Source organism: Anolis carolinensis, chromosome 6 (assembly GCF_035594765.1).
Source record: "Anolis carolinensis isolate JA03-04 chromosome 6, rAnoCar3.1.pri, whole genome shotgun sequence".
In the NCBI taxonomy this organism is placed as follows: Eukaryota; Metazoa; Chordata; class Lepidosauria; order Squamata; family Dactyloidae; genus Anolis; species Anolis carolinensis.
The window spans coordinates 65,288,486-65,304,013 of NC_085846.1; the positions used below are offsets into that span (position 1 = coordinate 65,288,486).

At 37.7% G+C, this 15,528-nt stretch overlaps 1 protein-coding gene across 5 annotated transcripts in view; it reads left to right on the top strand.

Annotated features, from left to right (window-relative positions):
• Nucleotides 1-15,528, top strand: part of zdhhc3 (zinc finger DHHC-type palmitoyltransferase 3) — a 52,554-nt gene that overhangs the window by 4,712 nt on the left and 32,314 nt on the right. For 2 of the 5 annotated variants that reach the window (XM_062958001.1, XM_062958005.1), the window contains exon 2: nt 13,382-13,831. In XM_062958001.1, the coding sequence (XP_062814071.1) occupies nt 13,526-13,831 (306 nt within the window). In that variant the 5' untranslated portion in view covers nt 13,382-13,525. Of the gene's footprint in view, nt 1-2,716; nt 2,793-13,381; nt 13,832-15,528 lie in introns of all 5 variants that reach the window. The other 3 variants (XM_062958004.1, XM_062958003.1, XM_062958002.1) reach the window with 3 other exon arrangements.

A 15,528-nucleotide genomic window follows, 5' to 3' on the forward strand; every position in this document is an offset into this window, starting at 1 on the left:
CTGCCTATAAAATACAGATTGTCTGATTTTAACTGGATTATATGGCAGTTCCACACAGTTATATAACCCACTGAACTTAATGTCAGGGGAAAACCTTTACCCTTTACCTTAACTACCACCAATTCCTCAATACTTTATTTCCCATACCACCATACTTCGCCACAGCAACGCGTGGCCGGGCACAGCTAGTGCTTAAATAAAAGTTTCTGAATGATACTTTATCAATTGCTCTATTTCGTCTGAACTTATTTCATGGAGTAGTTATGAGCTTGCCCTGAAATTCTGTTCAGATTTTGCATTTGGGTGTGGAACTAAGGCTACGCTTCCTGGAGAAGGAACTACATGTGTATTTTGAGATAAGCGCTCATGGGAAAGGAGATTTCATGGGATAAGAAATACAGTCAGAAACATCCTTATCACATAGCCCTGTATTTAACTGTGGAATATTGTCATAAACTGGTCTTAATGCTAAACCAAGAAGTTGCTCTCACATGATGAAGGAACGGATCTGATTTTAATATTGCCATAGTTAGTATTTGCTAATGTTAATTGCAGAAGTATAAGGTAAAACTGCATATTCTGGTTAATAATCATCTGTACTGTATTGTTCTGACATCTAGATATTTTGGTAATAAACACAACTGAATCTGATAAGAATTGTTATATGTTGCTTATTTCTTTTATTCTTAGATTGATAGTTTTTGATATTATTAGAAATTCTTCAGTTATAGCAAGTAGTGCATTTCAATGAAACATAGAATCTTATCTTTCTAATGCTAAGGAGGTACTGCATTCAATTTTTGATGTCTAAATTGATAATTTACCAGTAACCCATATCTTAGAGAAATTCAGAAATTTGTCACTAATCTTCAGTTTTTTTCATCTACCGTATATTCAAAACTGGCCCAATACATTTTGCTGTCTGAAATCAAACAGCAAATGCTGCCCCTCCTTTCCCCAAATCAATCTGTTTTGTACTTCTTGACCAGTCAGGTTACTTTGGCACTTGAATACCTCCTCTGTCTCAATATGCCCACTACTTGAATAAGTCTTGATGGTGTTCAACATATCAATACTTTTGAATTATTTTTCTTGGGTACTCCTCAACGAATGGGCAATAAAGCTACAAAATTGACAGAATTAAAGCAGTTTGGTAGTACTTCAGCTATTATGACACAATTTCAGAATAAACTATTTTGATTGAAATGCAATTTCAATACTATCATTAGCAAATTTTTAAGAGGTGAACATTCTTTATTTTTTCCTGGGGGGGGGGGGGGGGGGAGAGGCAATGTTTGTAATAGAAATGTTTTTCTGTGCTCCATTTTTATGTTATTTTATGCCAGCTGAAGACAGCCTGAAGCTACAAAATTAAGACTTCCCATGCTTAGGTGACAGAGAATGCAGTTTTCTTCATTTGCTTACTATTTAACTGGTCTGTTCATTATATAAAAGCCACTGTGATTGCAGTCGTACATATATTATCTGGAAGGAAGTCCCATGGAATTTGACAAAGTTTATTATTTAGTAAACATGTACTGCATAGGATTGCATTTTTCTCTGTCTTTCGACTTGTCTACTACACCAAAATAATCCACTTGTAATTAAATTTATTCAGTCTGAGTTGTCACAAATTCACTTGTTAGCGCCACAGCTATTGCACTAAAATTGTATTGCTATGCACACCCGAAATTGGAATCAGCAATTGTTTTAACAGTTTACTTTTCTGAAATTCTTTGGTGCACTCTATTATCCAATAAATGCTTTCACTGTGATCCCTTATGGCTCCTACTATTCTGAACCCAGCTTGAGCATCTGGTATTTCTAACTCCCTATTTGTTGTAGAATTTTGAGTATCGGTTTGCTTGCTTAGGAAATTAATACAATAGTCATGTGATTGTGATCCAGTTTTTTTAGAAACTGGAATGTGTATTGAGCCTTTTCAATCTGTAGAATCTTCCAATCTTTTGCTTTGCATGTTTACTGATAGAATTTAGTAAGAATTTGAATTGATCCTGTTCTGTTACTTTTTATTTATTATTGATCATGCAGTGTGTGTTGGTAGAGCAACTGCACTCTTGACTTAAAATTCCCTTTGATTTCTTGGATCCTGTTGAAGTGGTCTCTTATTCTGTCTTTTTGTTGTCGTCTGTTTCTCTGCAGTGATCATTATGCCAGTTCTTCTTGTACCGTTGTGCAAATTGTTGAGTAATTGTATTCATGGTTCTGACACAATTTCTTTCCATTTTTATTTTTTCTTCTCATCCATTCTTTGTTTGAAGAGTTTCATCTATCGTTCAGTGCAGCTTTCCTTTCTTTTTATCTTCAGATAGTGCCTTTTTGTATTCTTTCCTCACAGTGTCCTTTCACATATCTGTTGTCTTAGACTCCACTAAAACAGTATCTCAGCTTTGTGCTATTCATAGATGCCGGTAGGAATAATGGTCCGTAACACAGAGAGTGAAGTATATCATCTGCATAATCTGTCCCACTGGAACCTGATCACACATGAATTACCCCAGATTAGCATTTGAAAGCGTTTTGCTGACTGTTCTGAATTGAGATATGATATTGTATCATCTATTCCTTTTGCTGAACTGGTAGTTCCAAAAGGCTTTTTAATTAATTGGTTCATTTTGATCCAGTGTTGAGTGATCTTCCAAGTCTTGCAAATATCCTGATCCATGTGAATCTGAAACTTACTTTTTGATCACAGAAAAGAAGCTAAAGACTTGGCATGGGAAATGGTTACTCAAAAGATCACCAACAAACATTGCAGTGATCTTCCATATGTAAGTGAATTCTTTAAATAATGTAGGTAGACATTTTGATTAAGTATCATGCTTACAGATAGGTTGCGAGTCATAAAAAGCATTCTGTGTTCCATATTATTATTCCTTGGTGTATCAACTGCCTAAACATTACATGATACCTTATTTGCCAGTGATGTTCTTCAGTACTTTGCAATTTGCATCCATGCTTTGCCACTTGAGATAGTCTGTATCAGGATAATATATGGAATAGATGAAGAGTGTCAGATGCCCAAGTTGAAATATCCCTGCAGTCATAAAAACTCACTATGTAACCTTGGAGAAGAAGGAATTGCATAGATATGAGTCAGTGGGTTGCTGGAGGAGGGATTGAACTCTGTCCAGGTTTGGACTAACATACAAGACAATACAGTGGAGGTGCTTTTTAAGATTTTCAAGCTGCTTATGTTTTTCAGTATCTAGATTTTGTAACCCTGAGACAGAGACCCTGTAGAAACTGGTTTGGTCTGTCTGGAAATCCAACCTGTGAAGAGGCCAATGGTAGGCTTAATGCACTAAGGAAATTTGAAATGATCCCAAATTGCACAAATATTCTATGTTGCTTATATGTTCTACATCCCCACCTTCTGGTTTAATATTGTGTCAAACTGGCCAAGGGGAATCTGTCAGCCAGACAAGCTATCCGTCATTTTTATTCAGTAGCTGACTTTGTTTTATGCAGTACCTGAGTTTATGTATGCATTTAAATGAAATATTTGCATAGAATAGTTACTATATGCTGCTCCAGCATAGGTATTCATTAGAAGATTTTAGTATCTTGGAGCTTGAATATGAAGTATAGGTTATCCTTCCCAAAGAGTATATTTCCCTGTTTGATTCCCTATTGTTCTTATGATTAGTGTTTGTGCATTCAGGGTATGTTTTTGTACTTCCATTATAATTAATTTCACTCTGTTAAAGCAATTTCCAGTTTTAGCCTGTGGTCCTGTAGTTTGTAATTTGTTGCTGTGTGCTTTCAAGTCATTTCTGGCTTATGGTGACATTAAGTTGAACTTATCACAAAGTTTTCTTGTCAAGATTTGTTCAGAGGGACATTTCCTTTGCATGTTTCTCTGGTTGAGAAAGTGTGACTTGTCCAAGGTCACCCAGTGGGTTTAGATGGCTGAACAGAGATTTGAACTCTGGTGTCTATAGAGTCATAGTTCAACGCTCAAACAACTGCACCCCACTGGTTGTCTAGGTCATATACTTACTACGTTTGTAGCCCAGTAGTAGGCTACCAGGCTGTAGTTTGTACATATTTGTGCTATAATAAACCAGTATGTTTCCGACAGACTATAGTGCTATCTTTTTGTAGAACCAGTGAAGACAACAGCTCTTCTCAAAAATTAAAGCATAGTCTAAGATCCTGCACATGACATAATTTGTAAAGAAATGGTCAGTGAGACTTTTTATAAAATTTGGAAGTGTTTAGCCTCAACAGAGTCAACAAGGCAGTAGATGATTTCAAAATCTTCCAAGTTGAACCAGATGTACAATTGAGAAAGAAGTCAGAAACATCCTAGGAAGAAAGGGAGGAGGGAAGGAGTTAGTTGAGAATAAATCAAGAATGAGCAGTGGGTTTTTTTGTATAAATTGTGAAATTCATGTAAGCATTCCAAGAATGCGTTCACCTGAACAAAACAATTGAGGTAGTTGTATAGATGTGAAACTGATTAACAAAATAATATATAACCATGAGAACCAGAACAGAAAATCTTTCTGCTATATTTTAACTGGGTAAAGGGAGGCAGCAGTGAGTGAATATTGCCTTGCAATATACCAGGACGCTGCATTTTTGTGCTGTATATCCAGGGATTCCCCAAACAATGTCTTTAAACTGAATTTACAGATGTTTACCCTGAAGTTGCTCATGCCCTACTGTTGAGCTTGCTATAGAGAACTGGTTAGTCACTGTGTGAGCAGAATATGGCAAGAGATATGCTGATAGGGTTGTTGTATGTTTTCCGGGCTGTATGATCATGTTCCAGAAATATTCTCTCCTGATGTTTCGCCCACATCTATGGCAGGCATCCTCAGAGGTTGTGAGGTATGGAGAAACTAAGCAAGGAAGTTTTATATATATCTGATAGTTTGATCCATCAAGACATATCTTACATTTTTGCTGTAATACCCAGTATAATTTGCTTAGTGTATCACTAGGATTAAGTGGTTGGATTGTTGTAGTAATCTGGAGACCAAGATTCGAATTGCTGCTCAGCTATGGAAATCTACCTCACAAGTCACACTCTCAGCTTCAAGAAATCTTGCCAAGAAGGTCCCATGATAGGTTCACTTTAGGATCATCATATGTCAGAAATGAATTGAAGGCACACAACAAAAACAAAAAATTGCTTGCGTAAGCATCTACCTCATACTTACTATATGGAATAGTGCATCTCAACTAATGATTTTACTCCAGGTAGTAGTTTATTATCCTAGTATAACCCTCCCCCCTTCCCACAATCCAGATAGATTGGGCCTCCGGTAATTGGTGGTTAGGAAAAAAATGAAGATTGAGGAGCAGCATATTTGAATGCGAGTGGATTAAGGACATCCCACCTGGATTAATAGCAAGAGATAATAATTATATCCTATAACTGAGAAGGCATTACTTGGAGAGCAGGATATATGTGTTAATGCACATAAAAGGCTTAAGATAAATGGGTCATTCATAGGGTGTTTCAGAAGATTTACTTGTTCTATTTCGTTCTGTTGTGTTAGAAATAATAGGCCATGAATAGAAGTTAATGCCAGTCCTATAAATCTGATATTTGTACATCTGGCTACACTATTGTTCTGATGGCCCTGAAATACCTCGACCCATATTGTTATTGGTGCAGTAAACCATTGCATTAAGTTACATTCTATGCTGAAATGAAATTATTTAGGTGCTAATCTTTAAGAAAAACAATTCTCTTTCTTAATGCTATTTTAATACTTGCCTTTCCCTCCAAAGTTTGAAAGCAACAAGAAGAAATTAGGGATTACACAATAGGTAACGGTTTGCCATAGTATTGTCGAAGGCTTTCACGGCTGGAATCACTGGACTGTTGTGTCGTTTCTGGGCTGCATGGCTGTATTCTAGCAGCATTTTCTCCCAACCTGCACCTGTGACTGGCACCCTCAGAGAATCCTCTGAAGATGCCAGCCACAGATGCAGGCGAAACATCAGGAAAAAATGCTGCTATATCATGGCTGTACAGCTCAGGAACTACACAACACTCCAGTTTGCTGTAGCTTCTTTAATTATAATCATATTTCCTTCTGTCTATTTGTGTAGCAGGAACCTCTAAACTTGGGGATTAGATGTAAGAAGGTCCAAGCATTTCTACTTCCCACATTGTTTCCTAGAGGATTTAACTTGCACAGGTTCAAAAACCTCAGAAGTATATAAGATTTTAATTCATACTTTGACCCATATTGTTTTCCACATAGCAAATTTGCTTGCCATTTTTTTAAAGTTGTGATTGACAGAAGATTTTTAAACTGTAGTGCTGGCTCTGAACCAATATATGCTACAAAGATAACCAAAAGCAAAGATAGAAAATATGCTGCATGATCTTTCTCTTACTATGTGTTAGGAAACAGCCTGTTAAATGCATGATTATAAAAGTCTGCTCTGAATCTGTTCACAGATATGAATTATGGTGGCACTCTATATTTTTGTTAATTTAAGTGCTGTCTTGCACACTGAGCCAATTTTAATAGCTTGTTTAATTTGCTTTTTCTATATATTTTGGAGGAACTGATTCAGGGTGTCTGGACATAACATAGCTTTCAAGAGCATGAGCACCTTGAAGATACAAAATTCCATTTGCTTTCTTTACTTTTATTTGAACATATAAGCCTGAACCTCAGAATTCTGCAGGACTCTGACTTTTTCCCTTCCTTTCCTTTTCCACCTAATTTGACAAGAGCCTCCCCCCAGTAAAATCCCAGATTTCAATGTTGAGAGTTTAAAGACTCTTTTTCTGTAATAGCATTTTAATTCATTAAGGTATTTTAGATTCATGTAAGACCGAGCTGTTGGTTCCTTTTACTATTGATATCCTATAGACTTCTGATAAAAGTATGATAGGAACCATAGTGGAAAGTAGAAATAGTGAGTCTGATACTCACATTCATCCAATTGTCTTTTGCCAAATTCTGAATCAGCTGCTGAAACTGCAGAAGCAAAAGAAAACTAGGTGTGGATGAGTGGGGACGCTCCTATTTGTGCCATAGACTGCTTAGATCAGTCTTTCCCAACTCTCTCTTGTAACTTCTTACACCTAGAAGAGGATTATTTCATAATCTATAATGAAAGGAATACTTGCCAACAATAAAAAGGCCTCTCATTTTGCTTTACAGTGAATCACCGCTGTTTCCCTGAATTCAAGCAAACAGACGATTTTGCTTTTTTCATCATATGTGGTCTGCTTATAAGGCATTCCCATTTTGATGTGCAGGACTAATTTTCTGCATATAATACTACATCTAGAAATGCATCTAATATTTCTACTGATGTGGATTTGTTTGTGGAGTTCTAGATTGAGAGCACTGTTTGTAGCAGGTTTGAGCCCACATGAGTTAGGCTAAGTGGAAGTATGTGTCTCTTCTAAGTTCTTCCACTTGCTTTCTAAATTCCTTGGTGTTCCTTGGTGCTGAGCTTGCCATGGGGTAGATACAGCCACTGTCTGCTGAAATCTTGGTTGTTAAAAACTTTCTCAGAATTATAGCTGAGAAAGCAAAGTTACTATTGTAACCAGGATTTTTTCTTCTTCAAGGATTTCTTTGTTTTGGAAATCTGTACATAATTTTAGTGCTGCTGAATTCTTAAAATTTCTTTTTTTTCCACGCTTACACATATTTGTTGGAAGATTAGGGAATTTTCAAGGGCTTAAGATTTCTTATTGATGTAATGTTGTTTAGCTTTATTTATTTATTTTGTGTCAAAAGCATTGTACGACAAATACATTTCAAAATGATGGGAGGAAAAAGGGAAATCACAAGCAACTAAATAGTTTTGGACCAAAAGCGGGCAACAGCAACCGCATTGTACGTAGCTTTAAACAACTCCTCCTCCGTACATGAGGCAGGGCATTGTGGGCAAGCATACATATGCAGAGTTGTTTGTTCTGCTCCACAGTCACACAAGGTGGAGGATTCCTCCAGGTAGTGCCATCTTGCCAGATTGTCTTTTGATCTGCCCACTCCGCTTCTCAGTCTGTTTAGGGACCTCCAAGTTGCCCATTCTTGGTTTGCCCCTGGAGGAAGACCCTCATGGGGGGCCATCCAGTTAGAATTGCCAGGTTTAGCTGGGTTTATTTAGCTACTAAAATAGCTTAAACGTAGCTATAGGTACACACATAGTGGTTGTCAAGTTGAATGAATAGTCATTATTAACCCACATTCATAGTGTTTAGTGCTTTGAAGCTGCTTGATAAACATAGTTCATGTATCCCAAAGGCAGCCAGTTTATCAGTGACTCTGTTGCTCTGGTTTCTTTGTTGTTGAACCTCAAACACTTGGGGAGTTCTCAAACTCTTTTTAGGCCTATTGTTGCTCCGAAGTGTTTTTGATCTGAATCTGAATGCCACAGTTTTTCCAAGAGGTCATTTTGTCTGTGATACACTCCTTCTAAGAGCGGTAAGTCAGTTTGTCCTTTTAGGTCAGTGATGTCAAGGAATTTCCTCATTTGCACTTTGGTAGGCTTCCATATATTATGTTGTAGAATAATGCTTTATGTAAGAAACATTTCAAATGTTTCTTGTATTGTTTCTTTGTTTTGTATTCCTGAATTCTGCCTTTGGATTTCCTACAGTTAAATATTTGTATTTTTGTTCATGACATCTATATCTACATTTGTTCTTTTCTGGACAGGATCAGGTTAGCATGCAGTTGATACCTTCCTACCTTTAGTTTTAGAATTCCGGCTGCAGAATGTATATCTTCCATGTCTTTGTGGAGTCATTTCCATATTCTGTTGTTCAATTATGCTTGAACTTGATAAATATTTTGATGAATCAGTGACTTCAAGGTTATGAGCAGCTTTTGGCAACTAGCCCCATATCTCACATGTTCAGTGATCATTCTCAGTCACTGTGAAATAGCCATTTCAGAGTTTCCTCTGATACACAATGATTTTATTAAATGCATGAAATGCAGGTGAAATGAATTACTATCCCCCACAGCTTTTCCTGCTCCTATCAGTGGGAACTGATTTCATAAAGCAAATAATTGCATATTATCATCTTCCTGAACAGAACATTTCACTATTTTAGTAAATTGCAATTTATATTTGCACAGGCAGATATCCAGGTTATATTCTTCTGCCAACATCTCTCCCAACAGGAGAGGGATTGTTTTGCATCTGGGTACCTGGTCTAGCATCTCTGCATTGTACAGTGGGCTTTTGGTGTCTACTGTGATTTATTTCCATTACTCCTGTGAAGACCAAGTCCCACTATATAAAATTGTGTCATGAAATGGCGTGTTTTTTATAAAAAAAAGTACCTCCCAGAACATTTTCAAGCCATGGATGGTGGAATCTGTGGATGCAGAATCTGTGGATTTAAAGGATCAACTGTACATTAACTACAGAATGACATCACAAATTTTTGTCTTAATATATTTCAGCAGGTGGGAGCCACGATCTGACTATGCAACTTTTTTATGACACCCTAATACACTGTCCTGAGAACATATATTTTTATGATATTTTACTTTTCCGGTTTTAATTGTTTTAATTATATTATACCTCACAACCTCTGAGAATGCCTGCCATAGATGTGGGTGAAACGTCAGGAGAGAATACTTCTGGAACATGGCCATACAGCCCAGAAAACACACAACAATCCTTTAATTATGTTGTTTATTTCTTATATGTTTTTAATTATGTAACTTTGTAATCCTTACTTATGCTGGGCTTGGTCCCCTTGTAAGCTACCCGAGTCCCTTTGGGGAGATGGTGGCGGGATATAAGAATAAACTTGTTATTATTATTAATGTAGTCCCAACAGCAAAATGCAGTAAATATTTTGGGTCAGTTTTAGCCCCAGGTGTGTCATTTCTTTAAATAAAGAAGAAATTTATATGTAGCAGGTGAAGAAAATGTGGGTACATTATTTGTGACTTTTCAAATAACAAGTCTTGGAAAAGGCCTACCTTATAAGCCTAATGAATTCTGTAACAAAATGTGACACTATCCTACCTGGCTAGATGAAAGCTAAGGCAACCTCCATTATTTTCAGTAACTATCTTGGCTTTTATGATCATTTAATTTCAAAATACCACTGAAATTTTGATATCTGCCAAGGCACAAGCACTCTATTCAATGGTGACTGTCTCGACACTGTTCCAAAGATCAAAGTACTAAGATTAGCAGTTCTGCCAAGGCTCCTATTACCTTTTTAAAAACATTAATAAAACAAGACTTTTAATGTGTTGTGCATATTTATAAATTCATTACTTATAGCCTGGCCTTTCCTTCAGATTTAGGATAGGTAGCCATAATCTCATGCTCTTGCTTATTCTCAAAAAACCAGAGTTTCTCAAAGTCAAGGGTTTGGGACTACACCTTCCAAAATCCCTTAACCAGCTTGGCTAGTTTCCAGGCTATACATATAACACTTTTATAAATGATGACTAACAAATATCCCATCTTAATGGATTGGAAAGCTGGCATGAACTGAATTTATGTGCCCTCCAATCATAGAGTGAGTACTGTTTCTATACTGTATTGACAGGATTGATTATAAGATGGTTTGTGCAATGCCACTCTGACATTTAAAAAAATGCTGTGAGATGGTTGATTATCTATAACTAGGGAAGCACTGTCAAATGAAAAGCAGACACTAGGTTGTGTTGACAGTGATTTAAAGAGGTTTTGCTTCCCCTATAATGTATACTGACATTTTATTTTCCAAACTCTTGTGTCTGGTTAAACATGTTTGGTAGGCTTGAAATAATTAGATTCCCTCATTGTCTTTATAAAGGCTTCCCCATTTAGCTTTTGGTTTTCCCCCTTAGATATAATATTCTGACCCTAAGACAAGAGATTAGAAATTACTTTTCCATTACTGTAAATTGGATTCCATAAAGCTTTGTTTCTTATCTGTAAGATAACTAAGTATAGGAAGGAATGGTAGAAAATAGCCATGTGATGTCTAGATGGGTCAGCTTAAGAAAAAGGGAATTCTGGTCACTACAGAAACAGGTAAAGCTGTGTTGAAGCATTGCCAGGTCTGTTGGCCTGCAGAGTTGGAGTAAGGAATATCTTCTGAAGATTAGTCCTGGTTAGCACTGGATACCTGGTGGAAGTAAGGACCAAGGATAAGTCCATGATGAAGGATGAATATATAATTCTGAGTGAACTGAATTAGTGAGTTTTCCGTCACCAAGGCTGATGGCTTTCCCCAAGGGCTACTAGAAATGTTGTAGTTTAAGTCTGTTGAATGTTGTGATTATGGATTTATGGAGGAAAAAATACATATTCCCCAATGTTCCTAATTTGAGAGTTTAATCATAGAACAAATATTGACTAACCTATGCATGGATATGATTTGAAAGTATTTTCCCAAATAATATAGCTGGTTTTGTTATTTTAAATTTTCTATAGCACTCAGATAATATAGGGATTGGTATTTTAGTACTTCAGATACTTAAATATCTGTTTTTCAGAAATTCAGTGCATAACAACTCTATATACCATGGGTTCTCAAACATTTTCAGCCACAGAGCCCTTTTTGAAGCAAAAGTTTCTCGTTGGTCCCAATAAATTTTTATATATAATATTATATAGAATGTGTATATATATAATGCATAGGCAAACTTTTTGACCAATATAAACATAACAGTATTTTATTGGAAACTCCAGGGGCCACCTAGTAAAACCCCCTTTTGCCATGCAGGAAAAGCACAATCAAAGTGCCCCCTGAGCAGTGGGAGGGCATGAGGGTTTTGAAAGCAAGGAAGGTGAGGAGGAAATGATCTAGGTGGCAAGGAAGGTGAGGAAAAAAGACTTTAGCGGCAAGGGAGACAAGGAAAAAGGCTTTTGGAGGCGAGAATGAAGGAAAAGCTTTTGGGGGCAAGGAAAGAGAGGCTTTTGGGGTGAGGGACTGGGAGGAAAAGGCTTGGAGGGGTGAGGGAAAAAGCTTTTTGGGGCAAGGGAGGCAGGGGGAAAGGGTTTTTTGACAAAGCAGCTGAGCGATAAAGGCTTTTGGCGGGGAGGGGTGCGAGTAAAAAAGTTTTTGGGCAAGGAAAAAAGCCTTTTAGGGGTGAAGAAGGTGGGGTAAAAGACTTTGGGGCCCGAGGGAAAAAGGATTTTGGCAGCAAGGGAGGAGCATGAAAGAGGAGGGAAAGCTTGGAGGGGGAGGGGGAAGCATGGAGCCCCTCAGTATGCTTCGCGGAGCCCCTCAATATCCTTCACGGAGCCCCAAGGGCTCTGCAGAGCACACTTTAAGAACCACTGCTTATACCCGTGTATAAGTCTAGAAATTCTGGTCAAAAACATTAATGCAAAAAACCTGAGACAACTTATGCACAGGTCAGTATGAGTACCGTACCTTAACTCTTATTTAAAAAGGAACCATTCCCTTCTATGAATAGAGTGGCGAAAGCATGACTTATCTGTTGCCAGGAAAACCTAAAAGAAACACTTACCTGTTGTACTCTGTCCAGCATGGCCTTTTTGAATGTCATTGTGGGGAAATGTTGACTGTGGACCCCTGAAGTGGCATTGATGCTTTCCTCTCTGGAATGACCCATAACTTAGCCGAGAGTCATAGCAAAATCCATAATTTTGGACCCCAAAATCTGCCATCAACTTGTACATGAGGTCAACATACATGAGTATATACTGTATGTTAAAAATAGATCAAAAGTCAATGTGATGCTAAAATAAACATTTTTATGCTAATTTTTATGCCTGTCATCTTTAAATCGCACCAAAATATGTCAAGCATTTATTAGGCGTAATGTAATCCATTCTTGCGTCAGCCAAGTTGTGGACATTGAGCATTATTTATTGCCTAGTTTAATTTGAGGTGTGATAATTATATTACCAACCAACTCATAGTTTTCTAATGGCCTTGTCATAACTAATGATGCAATACACTTCATTTTAAATCAGTGTAACTTGTTAAATGAGTTTTTGAACCCGACACAAAGTGTGCTGATCTCCCCCCTTTCTCTCTCTCTCTTACCTATGCATACACACAGAGAGGAAGATGTGAATAACCCTTTTCCTTTCTGGTTGGACTTGAGATCTAAGGCAGTTAGATGCACACCTTAATAATGCATATTAGTATACAATGTATTATTCATGCGGAATCAAGTCTTTCCACATTGATGTTTGTAATTTAGCAGATATCCATGATATCATCCTGATTGAACTCAGTGAACAGTTTCCTTCTTACATTTGTTCAAAAGTAACTTACAAATTTAGTTCTAAACCTTAAATACCAAAATGTGATTAGGTTGGGAAGTGATAATTAAGTAAAAAAGAAAAGCGAGAAGTGATCGATAGTAGGGTGTTTTGGTTTGCTGAATCCCTTCATCCACAATAACTGACCCTGCTTTTATTTCAGTCTTCCCTTTGTTACAATTCCCTCCATGAGCTACATGTCATCACAGAAAGTCCTCAATTAAGTTTGTAAAGTGGAATACTATTGAGAGGAGAAAAAACCCCAACAACACCTATTTTTCAGATCCAAGAATGGACATTATAGTCTATGATGATTACTCCAGTCCACCGCTTCAGAGACATTGAAAGGAAACCGGAATATCTCCAGCCGGACAAGTGTGTCCCACCTCCCAACAACGGTTCTTCGGGAACCATGTGGTTTATCCGAGATGGCTGTGGTATTGCCTGTGGAGTCATCACCTGGTTTTTGGTCTTCTATGCTGATTTTGTAGTCATCCTTGTTATGCTGCTTCCATCAAGAGACTATATCTACAGTGCGATCAACGGAATAGTTTTCAACACTTTGGCATTCCTGGCTCTGGCTTCACATATGCGAGCAATGGTAACAGATCCGGTAAGTGTTGTCACTGAAAATATATTAACCAGCTGCCATCATTTGTTCTTTGGTATGATTTCAGGAGCCAATAGAATGGCAAGGTTTGTATAAATGTGCCTTCCTTGTCTAAGAAGAAATGTTATATTTTTGATACATAGTGGTTTTTGTTAAGCGATTTTTTAAGTATAGTTCAGTCAAGGAACTATAGGGTGATCTTCAGGTATCTCCTGAATAAGTCTGAGAATACAAAAGGAGGAGAAAGGGAAATTTTTCCATTCTGTTCTCCTCAACAGTATAGATAATGCTTCTGACATGCCATGACATGGAGAACAGAAAAGCTGGAAAAACCTGTTGTGTGTGCTCCCTCTTCAGAGAGGTATAATTGCAAGTAAATTGTACTTTGAAGAAAAAATATTTGAGCTTTTCTTATTAGTGCTCTGCATGCATTATTGATTTATTCTATGATAAGATTTAATCAAAGTGCATTTTAGGAGTTTCAAGGCTTAAGATTTGCCAAAGAACATAAGCTTAAAGTGCAGATAAACAAATAGTTTACCCAATGTTTCTGTACCCAAAGAGTAATTAAACTACTAGATCTTTCTAATTCAGAGATCAGGAATATTATACCTTCTAGATATTGGACTGGGATTCCCATCAACCTAGACTGGTGGGAGATGAAGCTAGACTGGTGGGAGATGTAGCAATCATAGAATCATAGAATCATAGAATAGTAGAGTTGGAAGAGACCACATGGGCCATCTAGTCCAACCCCCTGCTAAGAAGCAGGAAATCGCATTCAAAGCACCCCCGACAGATGGCCATCCAGCCTCTGCTTAAAAGCCTCCACGGAAGGAGCCTCCACCACGGCCCCGGGGAGAGAGTTCCACTGTCGAACAGCTCTCACAGTGAGGAAGTTCTTCCTGATGTTCAGGTGGAATCTCCTTTCCTGTAGTTTGAAGCCATTGTTCCGTGTCCTAGTCTGCAGGGCAGCAGAAAACAAGCTTGCTCCCTCTTCCCTATGACTTCCCTTCACATATTTGTACATGGCTATCATGTCTCCTCTCAGCCTTCTCTTCTGCAGGCTAAACATGCCCAGCTCTTTAAGCCGCTCCTCATAGGGCTTGTTCTCCAGACCCTTAATCATCAAAATCAAAATCTGGAAAGCCAAGTGTTTTACCATCTTAACTTATACTGCTGCACACTCCAATTATTTGTTTAGAAGTAGTCAGTTGTTTCATGGTAGTTCAGTTTCTTTTAGTGAGTGCTTGTGTTTAAATGTGAGGGCTTCCCTGAGAAGATACTGGGGATTGGTCAGGCCTTCATTTAGTGGTTAGATACACCTGAGCATGACACCTGAAAAAAGCTCTGTCACACTCATGCAAATAGTGCTTCCAAACATGACTAAAAAATCAGCCTGATCCCCCCCCCCCCCCCCCACACACACAATTTTTTGGTGGTTGTACTTGGGTTTTCAATTGCTCTGTGAAACCTACGAGGCACACTTTCCCCATGCCCTTCATGGAAGTTGTAACTGGGGGCTCTTCTGTTCCATTTTGGTTACATCTGTGTTCCTATAGTTATTATATTTTCTCCTTATGTTTTTGATACATGTGGCAAACATTCATTAAATGTTATTCTTCCATTTCCCACCTGAGGTTTTATGTTGAACTTGTAGTAATAAGGTACTAACACCAACCTTTCAGTTTTACTTTTTG